This window comes from Aspergillus pseudoviridinutans (genome assembly GCF_018340605.1).
Source record: "Aspergillus pseudoviridinutans IFM 55266 DNA, scaffold_4, whole genome shotgun sequence".
In the NCBI taxonomy this organism is placed as follows: Eukaryota; Fungi; Ascomycota; class Eurotiomycetes; order Eurotiales; family Aspergillaceae; genus Aspergillus; species Aspergillus pseudoviridinutans.
In genome coordinates, this window is record NW_025091284.1 from 473196 (window position 1) to 488770 (window position 15575).

Genomic DNA, 15575 nt, shown 5'->3' on the forward strand with positions numbered 1-15575 from the left:
CAGAGGGGCAAATAGGGAAGGGTATTGGTAAACCTTCTGACGTGTTTTCTTATGGGCTACTTGTAAGTTGGACTATTCACTGTTAACGAGCAACCCCGCTTAACATTACTCACAGTTCCTCTATGTCATAACCGGCAGGGAAACTCTACATCCTGACTTCAAAGAACTAAGGGAAGCGGGAATCGAACCTGAGCTGGAGATCTTAGGCCGTTTGATAACATTCTTCGGCCCTGTCCCTCCTGAGCTGGTGTCACATGTTAACGACGAAGGATGGGGCAATATTTTGATGGAATTATCGGAGGCAACCGCTGATGATCCAAGCATGCGATTCGACCAGTGGAAGGAAGAGGTTTTTCCAAATCTTGACACTGAAACAAAGAGAGTGATATCCAGGATGACAAAGCTTAATCCTGCAGAGAGAGCCACTATGTCTGAAATTTTAAAAGATCCCTGGTGGAGTCGCAATGAGAGTCTTGGATCTCAGTAGGGAATGATTATTAGTTAACTGGGTCTCAATCACCATCAACTTGAATAGAAGGGCCAATATTTTAAAAATGTGAATGATTCTTATCGCCAGATTCTTTAATGATTACTCGCCTTTAATGACCTCCGAAGGCTGCTGCAGAAGACATACAACACGATTGCTAAGACTTTTTATCTGCTCTACAGTAAAGAAGGATTCAAGGCCTAATAGTTAACTAACTTAGATGATAAGGGCAGACTTTTGGTGACAGAATAGAGAGAGGGAGTCAGAGGCGGATCGGAGCGACGGCATTTGGATTTCTTTCATAAACATGTCTCTCAGCACTTGTGCATATGTATTTATATCTTTGCTGGACCCAACCACAGGGAAACCGAATTAGTATATGACCCCACCTGAATTTGGTAAAGCAAATCAACGTAGCTAGGACTGGATAAACAGCGAGGACCGGAGAGTCCTCATGGGACTGAGCCGTATATTGCAGGCGAGGTAACACGAAGCTGTCAGCAACTGTACCACAATGACAATGGATGAGCATATTAGAGCACATTATCATTATCATCTATGAGCAAAATAACATTATCTGGTCTCTGAAAACTCTAAAATACTCTTAACTACTGGTGCCTCTGGGAAAGTCAGTGTCCCTAATCATTCCTCTGCAGTTTACATAGATATGGCCATATTGGCATATTCATGCAATATGAACAGTTAGGCTGTCAACAAGACCGCGAAGGTTCCGCCAACTCAAAAAAGAAAATGCGCCACCGGCAGGTGCCGGCGATCCTGTCAGCAAGAACTACATCATCTTTGTCATAAGCTGACGCACTTTGCATGGACTACATGCATGCATAATAAGGCTGAGCTCGTATAAGTGTTAGTCTAAGTCCGGGTCTGCGACATGGACCTCTTCCAGGTAGGCATGACGCTGAGGGGAGCACTGAAAGAGAAAGTTCCCAATCCTKTGGGATACGTCCGCCGAGGCAGTGTTGCACAGTAATGCTAGATATGGCGTAAGAATTCTCTCACTACGCATAGGAAGACATGACAACAAAGAAAATTGCAAAGAAGAAAACCGAGGCTTCATAGCATGCCATGTGTACGCAGATGCAAAATTGCTAGTGACAAGACCCACTCACATCGTTACAGCCCAAAGCAGCCGAATTTAAGACTGAATATCCATTGATAGTTCTTATCTCCATGTCGACGCCTTCCGAGATCTCCGCCGATCAGCAAAGCTGCGGCAGATTGACTTGAAACCGTCGATGATGTGTAGCAACTATCTGGTCTCGGCTGCATTGGATAATTCTCCACCGGGGATTACTCATAAACAGTCAGTATCTACGGTCCAGAACAAACGTGTTCTAGAAAAAAGTGAGTCAATTGAAACCAAACCATCGAGATGCCGAGTAAAATCGCTGCCAGATTGGTCCGTAGCCGCTGAGTCAGCGGAAGGAGGAAGCACTCCTAATTCCGCCGAGCTCTTGGCCAAACCGCAGAAGCCCATTGATTGGTCCTGGCTGGCTGACGCAGCGGAAGGTTCAGAATAAGCCGGCCTAAGGGGGGCCCGACGCCGACGCCGACCCACTCAAAGCCGCTGCCACTGAGAGAACAAATCAAAGCGGATCAGGACGACGACAATGTCACTTTCGTCTTGCACCGCGTCCTTTGCTGAATCGGTCGATATGATAAGGGTTATCCCTGATTTTTCATCCATTGAGATTTTATTCGGAATTTCCGGCTCGGATTCGGCATTATGGCGTCAAGGCAACCCAGTGGAGAACCAACAATCAGCGGCGAGGCCCCTCCTGTAATAACAAGCTTACCATTGATTATCGATCTCAATGGCATCAACCATGATGATTGGCGAACACAGCCTTGGGTCTTGTATTTTTTACGAAGCTGTGAGACTCGGGGCCGGGTCTGTTTAGAACCGCTGACCCACTTGGGTAAATGGCAAGTTATTATATACCTTCAATGGCTCCCGAGATACTCTCGACAAGTCTCCAAGCTCGAGTTGGAAATTTTTCGCCCTTCTGGCCACTGAAATTGGTGCCTGCTCAGCCATGGAGGACCAAGGTCACCCATCGTTTGTTGAGCCGAAAGTGCCATTTGACAGGCGAGATGACACAGACAGCACGACCACCGTCCTTGATGAAACCGATCAGTCACCTACTCCGCGTCCTCAAGACACCAAGCATGCCGAAGACTGGAGTTTGATGCCGGATATCAAGAAGCAACATGACCGGAGTCTAGCGTCAGGCCTCAGACGTCGCGAACTTGGTGTGACCTGGAAGAATCTGAGTGTGGAAGTCGTCAGCGCAGATGCCGCCATCAATGAGAACGTTTTGTCCCAATTCAACATTCCTCAGCACATCCGAGAGTCTCGTAACAAGGCGCCTTTGCGGACCATTCTTCATGAAAGCCATGGCTGCGTCAAACCGGGAGAGATGCTTCTTGTTCTCGGTCGCCCTGGTTCCGGCTGCACAACTCTGCTCAGGATGCTTTCTAACCATCGACTCGGCTACAAGTCGATTCAAGGAGATGTTCGTTTCGGATCGCTTACTCCCGAGGAGGCCTCCAAATACCGTGGTCAAATTGTCATGAACACCGAGGAGGAACTGTTCTTTCCTACCTTGACTGTTGGCCAGACCATGGATTTTGCAACCCGATTAAAAGTTCCCTTCAACCTTCCCGAGGGCGTCAGTTCACAGGAAGCTTTTCAGCAGGAAACCAGGGAATTCTTGCTCAAGTCCATGGGCATCTCTCATACTTCGGATACGAAAGTCGGCAATGAGTACGTGAGAGGCGTCAGTGGTGGTGAGCGGAAACGTGTGTCCATCATCGAATGCCTTGCAACTCGTGGCTCCGTCTTCTGCTGGGATAACAGTACTCGGGGACTGGACGCTAGTACTGCTCTTGAATGGGCGAAAGCTGTCCGTGCGATGACTGACGTTTTTGGATTGTCCTCAATTGTTACCCTTTATCAAGCAGGAAATGGCATCTATGATCTTTTCGATAAAGTTCTGGTTCTTGATGAAGGCAAGCAGATCTACTATGGTCCAATGTCCCAGGCAAGGCCTTTCATGGAGGAGCTAGGCTTTGTTTGCCGTGAAGGATCGAACGTGGCAGACTTCTTGACCGGCGTTACTGTCCCGACCGAGCGCAAAATCCGACCCGGATATGAGAATCGCTTCCCACGCAATGCGGATGAGCTTCTGGCCGCTTATGAGAAGTCGCCGATCCGAGCCCAGATGGCACTTGAATATGACTACCCTGATACTGACTCGACCCGGGAGAGGACGGAAGAATTCAAGCTTGGAGTTGCTGATGAGAAAGCTAAACGGCTGTCGAAGAACAGCCCCTTCACTGTCGACTTTTTGCAACAGGTCAAAGCATGCATTGTCCGTCAGTACCAGATCATTTGGACTGATAAGGCGACGTTTGCCATCAAGCAAGTCTCTACTCTGATTCAAGCACTCGTCGCTGGTTCTCTCTTTTATAATGCTCCAAACAACTCTGGCGGCTTATTCATCAAGTCAGGTGCTCTATTCTTCTCGTTGCTATACAACAGCCTCCTCGCCATGTCAGAGGTTACGGATTCCTTCAGCGGTCGACCAGTCCTGATTAAGCACAAGTATTTCGCTTTCTTTCATCCGGCCGCGTTCTGCATTGCACAAGTTGCTGCCGACATCCCGGTGCTCCTGTTCCAGATCAGCATGTTTGCGGTCGTCGTTTACTTCATGGTTGGCCTTACTACCTCAGCAGCGGCCTTTTTCTCTTACTGGATCGTCATCTTTGTGGCTACTATGGTAAGTCTTGCTCGATTACATTCATCCAACACCGTGTTCTTCTGGAATACACCATGTGCTGACAGATACGCTTTGTAGGTCATGACCGCATTGTTCCGTGCCATCGGAGCGCTTTTCTCTACCTTTGACGGAGCCTCGAAAGTTTCTGGCTTCTTGATCAGCGCTTTAATTATGTACTGCGGCTATTTAGAACCTTACCATGCGATGCATCCATGGTTCATCTGGATTTATTGGATAAACCCGCTGGCATATGCCTTTGACGCGTTGCTCTCCATCGAGTTCCATGACAAGATAATACCATGCGTTGGCAATAACCTGGTACCGTTCGGACCTGGTTATGACGATACTGCGTTCCAGTCTTGCGCCGGTGTCAGTGGTGCGATTCAGGGAAGGACCTATGTGACTGGCGACCAATATCTGGCTTCCCTAACATACTCGCACTCGCATGTCTGGAGGAACTTTGGTATTCTCTGGGCCTGGTGGGCGCTTTTCGTCGCTGTGACCATCGTCGCCACATCACGCTGGAAGTCTGCCGCGGAGGCTGGCAACACGCTACTGATCCCCCGTGAAACGGTGGCGAAACACCACGCTGTGACTCGCAAGGATGAAGAAGCACAGGTCGATGAGAAGGCTGCTAACAAACGCACCAACACCGACACTGAAGACCAGAACGGAGTCGATCAGCATCTGGTTCGGAACACTTCGGTCTTTACATGGAAGGATCTTACTTATACCGTCAAGACCCCGGCGGGTGATCGTGTTTTGCTGGACAACGTTTACGGTTGGGTCAAGCCCGGCATGCTGGGCGCTTTGATGGGATCCTCCGGCGCCGGCAAAACCACTCTTTTGGATGTCCTGGCTCAGCGCAAAACCGACGGTACCATTCGAGGATCGATCATGGTTGACGGACGTCCGTTGCCTGTTTCTTTCCAAAGATCCGCGGGTTACTGTGAGCAACTCGATGTGCATGAACCATTCGCTACTGTTCGGGAGGCTCTGGAGTTCTCCGCTTTGCTTCGTCAACCACGCCATATCCCAAGAGAGGAGAAGTTGAAATACGTGGACGTCATCATCAATCTTCTTGAATTGCACGATCTTGAGCACACTCTCATTGGTCGAGTGGGAGCAGGATTGAGTGTTGAGCAGCGCAAGCGAGTCACTATTGGTGTGGAGCTTGTCTCGAAGCCTAGCATTCTGATCTTCCTGGATGAACCTACCTCTGGCCTTGACGGCCAATCTGCCTACAACACCGTCCGCTTCTTACGGAAGCTCGCCGACGTCGGCCAGGCAGTCCTTGTGACCATTCATCAACCCTCTGCTCAGTTGTTCGCTGAATTCGATACTCTGTTGCTTTTGGCCAAAGGCGGCAAGATGGTTTACTTTGGTGACATCGGCGACAACGCTCAAACAGTCAAGGACTATTTCGCTCGATATGGTGCTCCGTGCCCTGCCAATGTTAACCCTGCTGAGCATATGATCGACGTTGTCTCCGGCCACTTGTCCCAGGGACGCGATTGGAACCAGGTCTGGCTCGAGTCCCCGGAGCATACCAGCTCCTCTCGGGAACTAGACAGTATAATCAGCGAAGCAGCCTCCAAGCCTCCCGGCACAGTGGACGATGGCTATGAATTTGCCATGCCGCTCTGGGACCAATCAAAGATCGTCACACAAAGAATGTCAACCTCGTTGTACAGAAATTGCGACTACATCATGAATAAGATCGCGCTGCATATCGGATCAGCCTTGTTCAACGGCTTCTCCTTCTGGATGATCGGGGACGGCGTCTCGGATATGCAACTTAAGCTCTTCACTATTTTCAACTTTATCTTCGTCGCCCCCGGTGTCATCAACCAGCTTCAGCCTCTATTCATTGAACGCCGTGACATCTACGACGCAAGAGAGAAGAAGTCCAAGATGTACTCATGGAAAGCGTTTGTCACGGCTCTGATCGTGTCCGAGTTCCCCTACCTCTGCGTATGCGCTGTTTTGTACTACGTCTGCTGGTACTACACCGTCGGATTCCCCACAGACTCCAACAAGGCCGGCGCGATGTTCTTCGTCATGCTCTGCTACGAATTCCTCTACACGGTTTGTCCCCCTCTCACCCTCAATCTCTTGCCTAAATATCTAACATGCCCCCAGGGAATCGGACAATTTATCGCCGCCTACGCCCCCAACGCGACCTTCGCCGCTCTCACCAACCCCCTCATCCTCGGTACTCTAGTCTCCTTCTGCGGTGTGCTCGTTCCCTACGCCCAGATCCAGGCTTTCTGGCGGTACTGGATCTACTGGCTCAACCCCTTCAACTACCTCATGGGCAGCATGCTGGTCTTCGCCGTGTTCGACACGGACGTCAACTGCAAAGAGGGCGAGCTCGCCATCTTCGACACGCCGAATGGCACGACTTGTGCGGATTACCTGTCGACGTATATGCAGGGGTTCGGGTCCCGTACGAATCTCCTCAATCCCGAGGCGACGTCTGGCTGCCGCGTTTGCCAGTATCGGTATGGAAGMGACTACCTCTACACTATCAACTTGAAGGATTACTACTACGGCTGGCGTGATACTGCCATCGTCGTCATTTTCGTCCTCAGCTCGTATGCTTTGGTGTACGCGCTGATGAAGCTGCGGACCAAGGCTTCCAAGAAGGCAGAGTGATTGTCCTTTGGGTTTCCTGACTATTGTCTCATTCGGAGAGAACCACAAATCTGGACTTTGGACTTGGCGGTCTTGGTGTCGTCAGTCCAGCGTCTACCTCTCTCTCCATCTCCCGTTTTATTCGTTTCCTGTGCTCCCGTTCCTTGAGATTCCTTGTTTATACCTAGATCCACAATAATAGACTTGCTTAGATTTAGTAATATCGTTACTTAAAGAATAAATCCCAGTTATCCCTATTCCTCCACATGAACCAATCTAGACTTGTGTGCAATCTTGCCCGCCAGATCCAACAACGTACTACTCGCCAGAATATCCAAAATCGGGACCGTGCTCTCCATCGTCTTCGAGATCCAGTTCCGCAACTCCACCGCCATGTGCGAGTCGATCCCGTACTCCGTAATGGGATGCGAGGCATCGATGCTCTCGATCGGAACAGACAGATGCGCCGCAATCTTCCCGCTCAGAGCACTGTAGATAACCCCGGAAGCCTCTTCGAGGTTACTGACGTCTCGAAGGCTCTCGCGTAACTTGCCGATAAACTCATCAGACTGGTCGTCTTCCCCCTTCTGCTGGAACTGTCGCCGGAAGTGTGCAAAGAGGGGCGCGTCAAAGTTGCTGAGCGACTGCCCCTCTTTCCACTCGCCCAATCCCGTGATAATCTGGGATGTTCCGCCTTCGCCGAACGGCGCTCTGATTGAGGCCGCAATCAGAGACATCAGCGTCGCTGTGTCTGTGCCGTGGAAACCTTGTTGGGCCATCTTGGCCGCTAGATCGCGGTTACCGGCCAGGTACCCTACGTCGGTTATCACGCCGAGGTCTATTGAGACGGCTGGAAGGCCGAGGGAGTTGCGGTATGCCGCGAATGCGTCCAGGAAGGTTGATCCAGCTGCGTAGGCGGCCTGGGTGGCGTTTCCGATGATTCCGCTAATGGAAGAGAGCATGACGAAGAACTTGAGGTTATCTTGGAGATAGCGGTGCAGATTCCAGGTTCCTGCGTATTTCGGGTGCAGCACGGACAGGTAAGCCTCGATGGTCATTTTCTCGATATGGATATCCTAGCAATGAGTCAGTTTACTGAGGGTATGGTCTACGTTGATTTAGACATACCCGGAGGATCATGGCAGCCTGAATGACTCCTCGAATTGGAGGCGCATCCCGCGCAAGATCGCTCACCATCTTCTCGACCTGTTGGCTATTAGATATATCGCAGGCGTGTACAACCACACGCACTCCCTTTTTCTTCAGGTCTCGTGCTGTTTCCTGCGCTGCCTCGCTCGACAGTCCACTTCTATTGACGAAGATCAACGTTCGAGCCCCGTTATCGGCCGTCCAGAGGGCCGTGGCTCGTCCGATACCTCCTAGCCCGCCAACGAGTATATAAGATGCATCTGGATGGAGTAGGGCAGCTTGTGGCTTCGGAGTGATGACCTGCTCTTTCGTTAGCAAGGATCCGGAGATTCCTCCTCTGAGATTACCTTCACAACATCCTCTGGTTGAGCCAAGATTACTATGGATTCCATATCATCCGATTCCAATGCGTTCAATGCGCCCAGCATATCTGAGATGCTATACGTTGCCAAGGCATTGGGGCCACGGATGTGTCCTGCTCGGAACATGCGCATCACATCCCCCCATGTTCTATACAGCAATGTTGGCTTGTCTCTCAAGAGCTTATTGATGTCCAGTGTTGCGAACGAGATGTCATTCTCCAGCTGCGGGATTGCCCACTTGCGCTGACTCCAGCGATTGTCGTGGTAAAGGTGTATGAATTTGCCGCCTGTACCGACCAACCTGCATAGCATCTGTAGCATCTCGTTGTCCGAACTTTCAAAATTGATTACCACATCAAGAGGCCGATGCTGCTTCATTCTCAGAAGCTTTCTAACATGAGCTCCGTTGTCATCGACGATAATCCGGTCATCCGACACAGCAACTGTACTGCTAAGAAAATGCTTTTCTTTCTCAGCTCGGACAACAAAGAGCCCATCTGCTCCAATATGGTGGCATAATTCTGCTAGAGCTTGCCCAACTGTTCCTGTGGCTCCGTATACTAGAACCTTGCCAGCGGAGACGACCCGCCCAAGGTCCTGAAGAACATATAGTGCTGTGCAATAAGCCAGAGGCAAGGCAGCTGCTGCTTCAAAGGATAAATCCGACGGTAACTTTTGGAATGCTAACGCCTGCTCTTGGTGGCAATTGGCTACTGCTCCTTGCGCAAGGCAAGCCACTCGGTCACCCGGGGCGAAACCATGGACAGCTTCTCCGATGCTTTGAACAATCCCGCTGACTCCGAAGCTCATCGCTGGTCCCTGAGACATGTCCTGCTCTTCCAGAGCGGTTAGGGCTTGTTTATCTATGCATACCGCATAGGTTTGAACTCGGATATGGTCCGTGGGTAGGTCATCCATCCTGGAATTGTCCACAAAGAGCACTGCATCTGCCCGAGAAACATCGGAAATCGTCGCTTTGAGGAATCTGTCCTTCCGATGGAACTTTTCAAGGCTTGTCGTCTGTGTTTCATGCGACGCCGCGAGGGAACGGTTGAAGGCCGGGTTCTCGACAACTCGGGGAATGAGGAGCACGCCGTTTCGCTCAGCATACTCTGTATCACTTTGATCGTTTCCATCGGCCAGAATTCGCTCGCGCACCACTGTATATATAACCTCGGCGGCGCGCTGACTTGAGAGCGGGTTCTGTCCGTCCAAGTCCAATGTGACGATTCTTTCAATTCCTGATTCAGAGCGTGAAGTCCGTACAAACCCAGTTGCCAGAGCACCGTCCGGCGTCACTGGGGAAATTGCCGCTCCTCGAGTTACCCACAGGACGCCCGATGCCTTCAAGAAGATTCGCTTCAATACTTCCAGTTCCTCTGGACTAGGGTCTGCCATCAGAGGCCGACTAAGGCCACTGAGAATAATGCAAACTCTTCCTTCTGGCTTGGCATGGATGAAATCTACAATTTCGATATCGGACGACACGGGGCCGAGACAGTCTTGCAGAACGGACATGTCTATGCCATTGTCATCATCTTCTGATATGATTAGAATACGTCGTTTGGGAATTGAATGCTCATGCGACGGACGAGTGATGATCATGAAGGGCCCTTCTCGTGAAGTGCTTGCATCTTCTGCGTCGCAAAATCCAGCCACTGAGAGCGCGAGATTCCAGTCTTCGAGAGTATGGCCAAATCGACCTTCAGACCAACATCCTGGAGAATTCGCAAAGATAACAGAGTTGACTAGATCATTATATCCAGCAGTGGGATCCACGATGACCAAATGCCCCCGCGGCTTCAGCAGCGTGTGTATGTTCCTCAGAGCTTGCAACTTCGATGAGACCGTACAAAGGCCCAATGACACAATTGCGACATCGTATTGGGATTTGAGAAAGCCTTGTGTCTCCGGACTCTGGTTCAGATCCAATTTCTTCACTTTCAGCGATTGGTTCCACTCGGAAAGCAATGGGGCGAAGTGCTCAGGGATCGATGGGCCTTGATAAGTGATTGTGTATTCACTGCATATGGGGCCTCGCCCGCGATTGCTCAAGAGCCTTTCAAGATAACCTTGTGAAGATTGGCCAAATGTACCCTCCACCTCAAGTATCGAGACCATTGGGTTCTTATAGCCGACAAGCTCTAGATAGCTAGCTAGTTTTGCGTACACCGGGGATGAGCGGATAGTGTCCCAGTAGTGCTCCCATACTGAAGGATCCATATCACTGGTTGAGAATTTTGGATCTTTCAAGACTGTACTGAGTTGCTCGCCCATTGCAGTGAGGATTCTTCCTTCCGGTCCGGAAGCACTTACTGCATGAATATCCGCGCTATCCATGTCTGGTGACGGGGCCAAGAGACCTTTTTGCATGAAATCAACGAAGTATTCAAACTGTTGCCTTCTATCCGGATGCAATTCTTCCTTGTCCACGGATTCAAGACCTTGGATGGCTTTCCGAATGTAGTAAGACGCACAAGTTTCCAACGAAGTTCTCTTTGCGGATCCTTCGCTGTCGTGGTTGTTTTCATTAAAAATAGTACTAAAGTCTTGCGTTGAAAGAAGGTCAGGATCTGCTTTCCAGGTAAGCATGTACCCAAGGCGATCAGTCGGATTGACTGTATTCCTGGGTGCGCTGTTCTCGAGGTTCTTGCATCGCAATCCCTTAATCGACATAGCAATAGTATCCTGGCTATCCATCACTGTAATTGAGGCTATAATGCCCTTTTTCGTCCGCTTGTCAATGTGCGTCTCAATTTGCATTTTAGTACCCGGTGAATGGTCTGTACTTCGAGACACACAAAGCTGATCTATATGAACCGGAATAGCGGGATCATCTCCAAAGTCTGTCTGAACGAATATTGAATGAAATATACTGTCAAGGGTGCAGGGATGGATCAAGTATGGGTACTGGAAATTCATCGGCATGACAGCTGCTGTGTCAGGGATAGTGACTTGAGCAAAGCACAAGTTGTCAGCACGATTAGCGTGGGTCATATTCGCAAAGCAAGGGCCATACTCGAGACCAATGGTGGCTAGCTTTTGGTAGAACGTCGAGATGTCTATGACACTGAGGTCGGAAGATTTTGCTGGCGTCCGGGAACAAGACTCATCCTCGGTGTCCAGGGACATATCATGGACGCCAACCAGGCCACGACAATGTTCGGTCCATCGATTTTCACCGGTCACAGAATAGATGTTGAATTCGTAAAGATGCTCGGAGTCCTCGGTGCCCCCGTGACACACTCGTAGCGAGGTCATGACCTCAGCTGCAGAGTGCTCTTGGATGACCAAAGCGGCTTTTATTTCAACATCACGGAGAATAAACGCTGGCATGTGCTTGTTTACCTCCCGCTCCGGCAAGTGTTGAGATGTAGCTTCTATGGCCATTGCAATGTACCCCGCTGCAGGATAAACTATGTTCGACTGTATTTTATGGTCTTTCAGCCATGGGACCTCCGAGACACGCACAAAGTTTCTCCAACGAGGTTCGAACGGACAAGATATTCTGTCGAGAGCACCCAGGAGATCTGAGCGAGGGTGCTTGCGCTTTCTGTATGCCATGCTGATGCGCGACTCAGCCCAGTATGATCTACTGTGGTTCCATGCATATGGAGGAAGATCAATCAGAATATGAGTATCTCGTGTCTCATTTAACGGGTCATTGATTGCTGAAAAGTTGACCAAGGAGCCCAGGCAGGCCAGGGTCGCAGCAACCTCTAATGCCGTTGTGACAGAATCGACTTTACGAGTCAAGCCACTCGCATATTGAATCCCTGCCGCCTCCAGTTTGTCGTCATCTTTCAGAATTTGACGGATCGGGCCCGCTAATGCTGCGTGAGGGCCAACTTCCAGCAGGACATCCACGTTGACCTTGCGTGTACCGTTTGGTCGCCTGGCCCGTCTGTTATTAGGGGCCGCAAACATCGATTTCTGAGTACTGGTTTCAAAGCAAAGCGCCCTAACGGATTCAACGAATTTGACCTGGCCGAGCAGATTTCTAGTCCAATATTGAGGACCAAGATCGGACGCTTTGACCTCAGCTCCTGTCACCGAAGAGAAAAAGGAGACAGTATGCTTTCCGGACGTGCTTCCAATCCGTGGTCGAATCTTTGATATCAGGTCAAGATATTCTCCGCCAACTAGTTCCATGTGGTGGGAATGATATGCAACATCCACTACCAGACGTCGGCAGAAGAATTCCTTCTCCTTTAATACCTTCTCAAGCTCGTCAATAGCTTCAACGTCTCCCGAGACAGTAACGCTGGACGGGCTGTTAATGCATGCCACGACGGCTTTCCCAGATTTCAAATTGTCCAGGAACGGTTCTATCTGGGTTGGAGACACGCCGGCAGCGAGCATCCCTCCTTTAACTTCTTCGTTGTGTGATAACTTGCTCGCTGCAACACCCCTATAGTATGCAACGGATATAGCATCCTCCATGCTTAGCGCTCCGATGGCGTACGCTGCGGCTATCTCACCACTAGAATGGCCAGTAACCGAGTCTGGTTGTATGTTCCATGAACTTAAAAGGTCCACAAGTGCGATTTGAAGTGCTGTGCAGATTGTTTGACTATGAAGAGGATGGTTGAGCCGGGACGCGTCTTGGTTCTCAAGAATTTCACCTGTTGCAGCACAATTAGCAGAGATTCTTTGTTAGTCGGAATGAACCTTGATTCAATGGCTCGGACTGTGTCTTACCTAGGGCGGAAAAAGGAGCTCCAAGTCGGGTCAAGTGTGCATCCACTCTTTCCATTGACTGGCGGAAGACGAGATATGCTCCCACCAGCTCCCGTCCCATCCCACACCATTGCGCTCCTTGGCCGGTGAAAAGAAAGCCAACCACTGGCTTTCGCGTGGCCTTTTTAAACTTGATACCGCTCTCCAAAGCTTTGATCACGCTGGCAGCTGAGTTGCCAGTAACCGCTGCTCGACACATCAGGGCAGTACGCCGTTGATTCAATGTGAACGCCAAACTGCTCATGAACAGATCATCAGCTATCGATTGTCTCTCGAGGAGATAGTCCCTTATGTTTTGTATCTGCTTTGCGATGGAATGATCGTCAAAACCGGAGATCATAAAGAGACGCTTCCGCTTGGGCGATTCGTTGTGCTGGCCGTTGGCAGTTTGCGATGGCTCAAGAGACTTCCTCAGGAAAGGTGTACGATGTTTGCCAACAAGTGTTTGTAAACCGTGCGATTTTAGGTATCCGTGCGTGTCTTCCAGGATAACATGTGCGTTGCTTCCCCCGTATCCGAAGCTGTTTACCGACACGCGATGAGGCCCTGTGCTTTCCCATGGTTCCGGATCGAGTTGAATCTGAAATCATTATCATGCTATTCACTCATGAGGGACATTATGACGGATCATGCCTTGAGCTTCCATTCGTCTAGCAGGATGCGCGGGTTGAGGGAAGTGAAGTTGCGGTTGGGGAGGAAGGTGCGGTTCTCGAGCATCAACACTGCCTTGATTACGCCCGCGACTCCGCTTGTTCCTTCCAGATGCCCCACGTTTGTTTTGATGGACCCAATGCGCAGTAGCCTGTCTGAATTTCTATCCGCGCAAAACACTCTCGCGAGCGCTCCTGTCTCAATTGGATCTCCTGCTTGAGTTCCTGTGCCGTGCGTTTCGACGAATTCTGTATCATGTGGATGAAGGCCTGCCATGCTGTAAACATGGCGAATCAAGGCCTCCTGTGACGCTCCACTTGGGAGAGTGATGCCGGGAGTTCTGCCATCTTGATTTGACCCAGAACCCCTAATGACGGCTCGGATAGGGTCTTTATCTCTGATGGCGTCTTTCAGCGGCTTCAAGATCAAACACCCGATCCCTTCGCCACGAGCATATCCGTTGGCATTTTCGTCGAATGTGTAGCAGCGTCCATCGGGTGACAGGAATCTGGATGCTGTTTAATTTGATGACATTCAAGTGCTTCACGCAAACCTACTTCATCATGGTCATTGTGGACATGAATTCGTGGCTGAGAATCACGTTTACTCCAGCCGCAATTGCCATCGCAGCATCGCCAGTGCGCAACGTCTGACACGCCAAATGCAGGGCGACTAGACTTCCCGAGCAAGCTGTATCAACTGTGACGCTAGGCCCCTTTAGGTCGAAGAAGTATGACACTCGGTTTGCCATCATGGCGCGCGACTGGCCGGCATTGGTGCACTGATACATGGGGATAGCATCGGGGTCGCGAAGAAGGAGATCTGTGTAGTCCGCATTGAAAGACCCAACGAAACAGGATGTTTGGCTTCCCATAATATCGGGAAGCGGTATACCGGCTGGCAAGTGTGAGTGCTATCCAACGGCCTCTATGTTGTTGGAAACAAACCGTTCTCTAGTCCTTCATAGGTCACTTCGAGCAATAACCGCTGCTGGGGATCCATCGCCTGAGAAGTGATATGATAAGCTTGATAGGACCCAATTGTACAGATACTTTGTTGAAAGGCTACAAACCGCTGCCTCGTCACTCGTCATGTTGAAAAAGGGCGCATCGAAAAGGGATACATCTTCTGTCAGAAAGTGGCCGCCTTGGACATTGATCTGCAGATACTGTTATCACATATCGCATTTGCCCATAATCGTAACTTACAGTGCCGTGCCTCGCATGGTCTGGGTGGTAAAACGCATGACTGTTCCATCTCGACTCGGGTATCTGATTCCATGCTTCCCGGCCTTCGAGGATCATTTTCCATAGCTTTTCGACGCTGCTGGCATCACCGGACCCTCGAAATCCCATGCCAATAATGGCAATAGGCATTGATGCGTCGTCCAACGAGTTTGAAGCTTTATCTTCTATGTGGACATTAGAGTGAGAAGAGAGCTGGACGGGTTCCCCAGTCTCTTCGAAGAAGTTGATAGCCATGGAAGAAGATTACGAATGCCCCATCCATATGACAACGTTGACGTCCTCTCATGTGACAGAGATTCGGCAAGGGTTCAAGACAATCATTAAATTGCAGAAACAGCAGACAAATTTACATCGCGTGGTTATTATCCGATTTTCAAACCTGAAATTCGCGATCTAACGATATCCAAATAATGCACCGTACCAGTGGATTGAGAGACACCGGCATTGAAACCAAGGAATGCAGGATAGACATGCGGAATATTCTATTCTGTGCAAGGTA

At 50.1% G+C, this 15575-nt stretch overlaps 3 protein-coding genes across 3 annotated transcripts; 1 reads left to right on the forward strand and 2 right to left on the reverse strand.

Annotated features, from left to right (window-relative positions):
- Positions 1–2544: 2544 nt before the first annotated feature.
- Asppvi_005600 (putative ABC multidrug transporter) lies at positions 2545–6948 on the forward strand (the record flags this gene model as incomplete). The annotated part of the gene is made up of 3 exons (XM_043301518.1): positions 2545–4290; positions 4369–6378; positions 6433–6948. The coding sequence occupies 3 exons, from the start codon at positions 2545–2547 to the stop codon at positions 6946–6948; spliced, it is 4272 nt and encodes a 1423-aa protein (XP_043157453.1).
- A 233-nt stretch (positions 6949–7181) lies between these two features.
- Positions 7182–13422, reverse strand: Asppvi_005601 (putative polyketide synthase; the record flags this gene model as incomplete). The annotated part of the gene is made up of 4 exons (XM_043301519.1): positions 7182–8003; positions 8056–8376; positions 8424–13063; positions 13140–13422. The coding sequence occupies 4 exons, from the start codon at positions 13420–13422 to the stop codon at positions 7182–7184; spliced, it is 6066 nt and encodes a 2021-aa protein (XP_043157454.1).
- A 383-nt stretch (positions 13423–13805) lies between these two features.
- Asppvi_005602 (beta-ketoacyl [acyl carrier protein] synthase domain-containing protein) lies at positions 13806–15310 on the reverse strand (the record flags this gene model as incomplete). The annotated part of the gene is made up of 5 exons (XM_043301520.1): positions 13806–14337; positions 14387–14726; positions 14777–14834; positions 14902–14988; positions 15038–15310. 5 exons carry the CDS (start codon positions 15308–15310, stop codon positions 13806–13808), a joined length of 1290 nt encoding a protein of 429 aa, XP_043157455.1.
- Between the last annotated feature and the right edge of the window lie 265 nt (positions 15311–15575).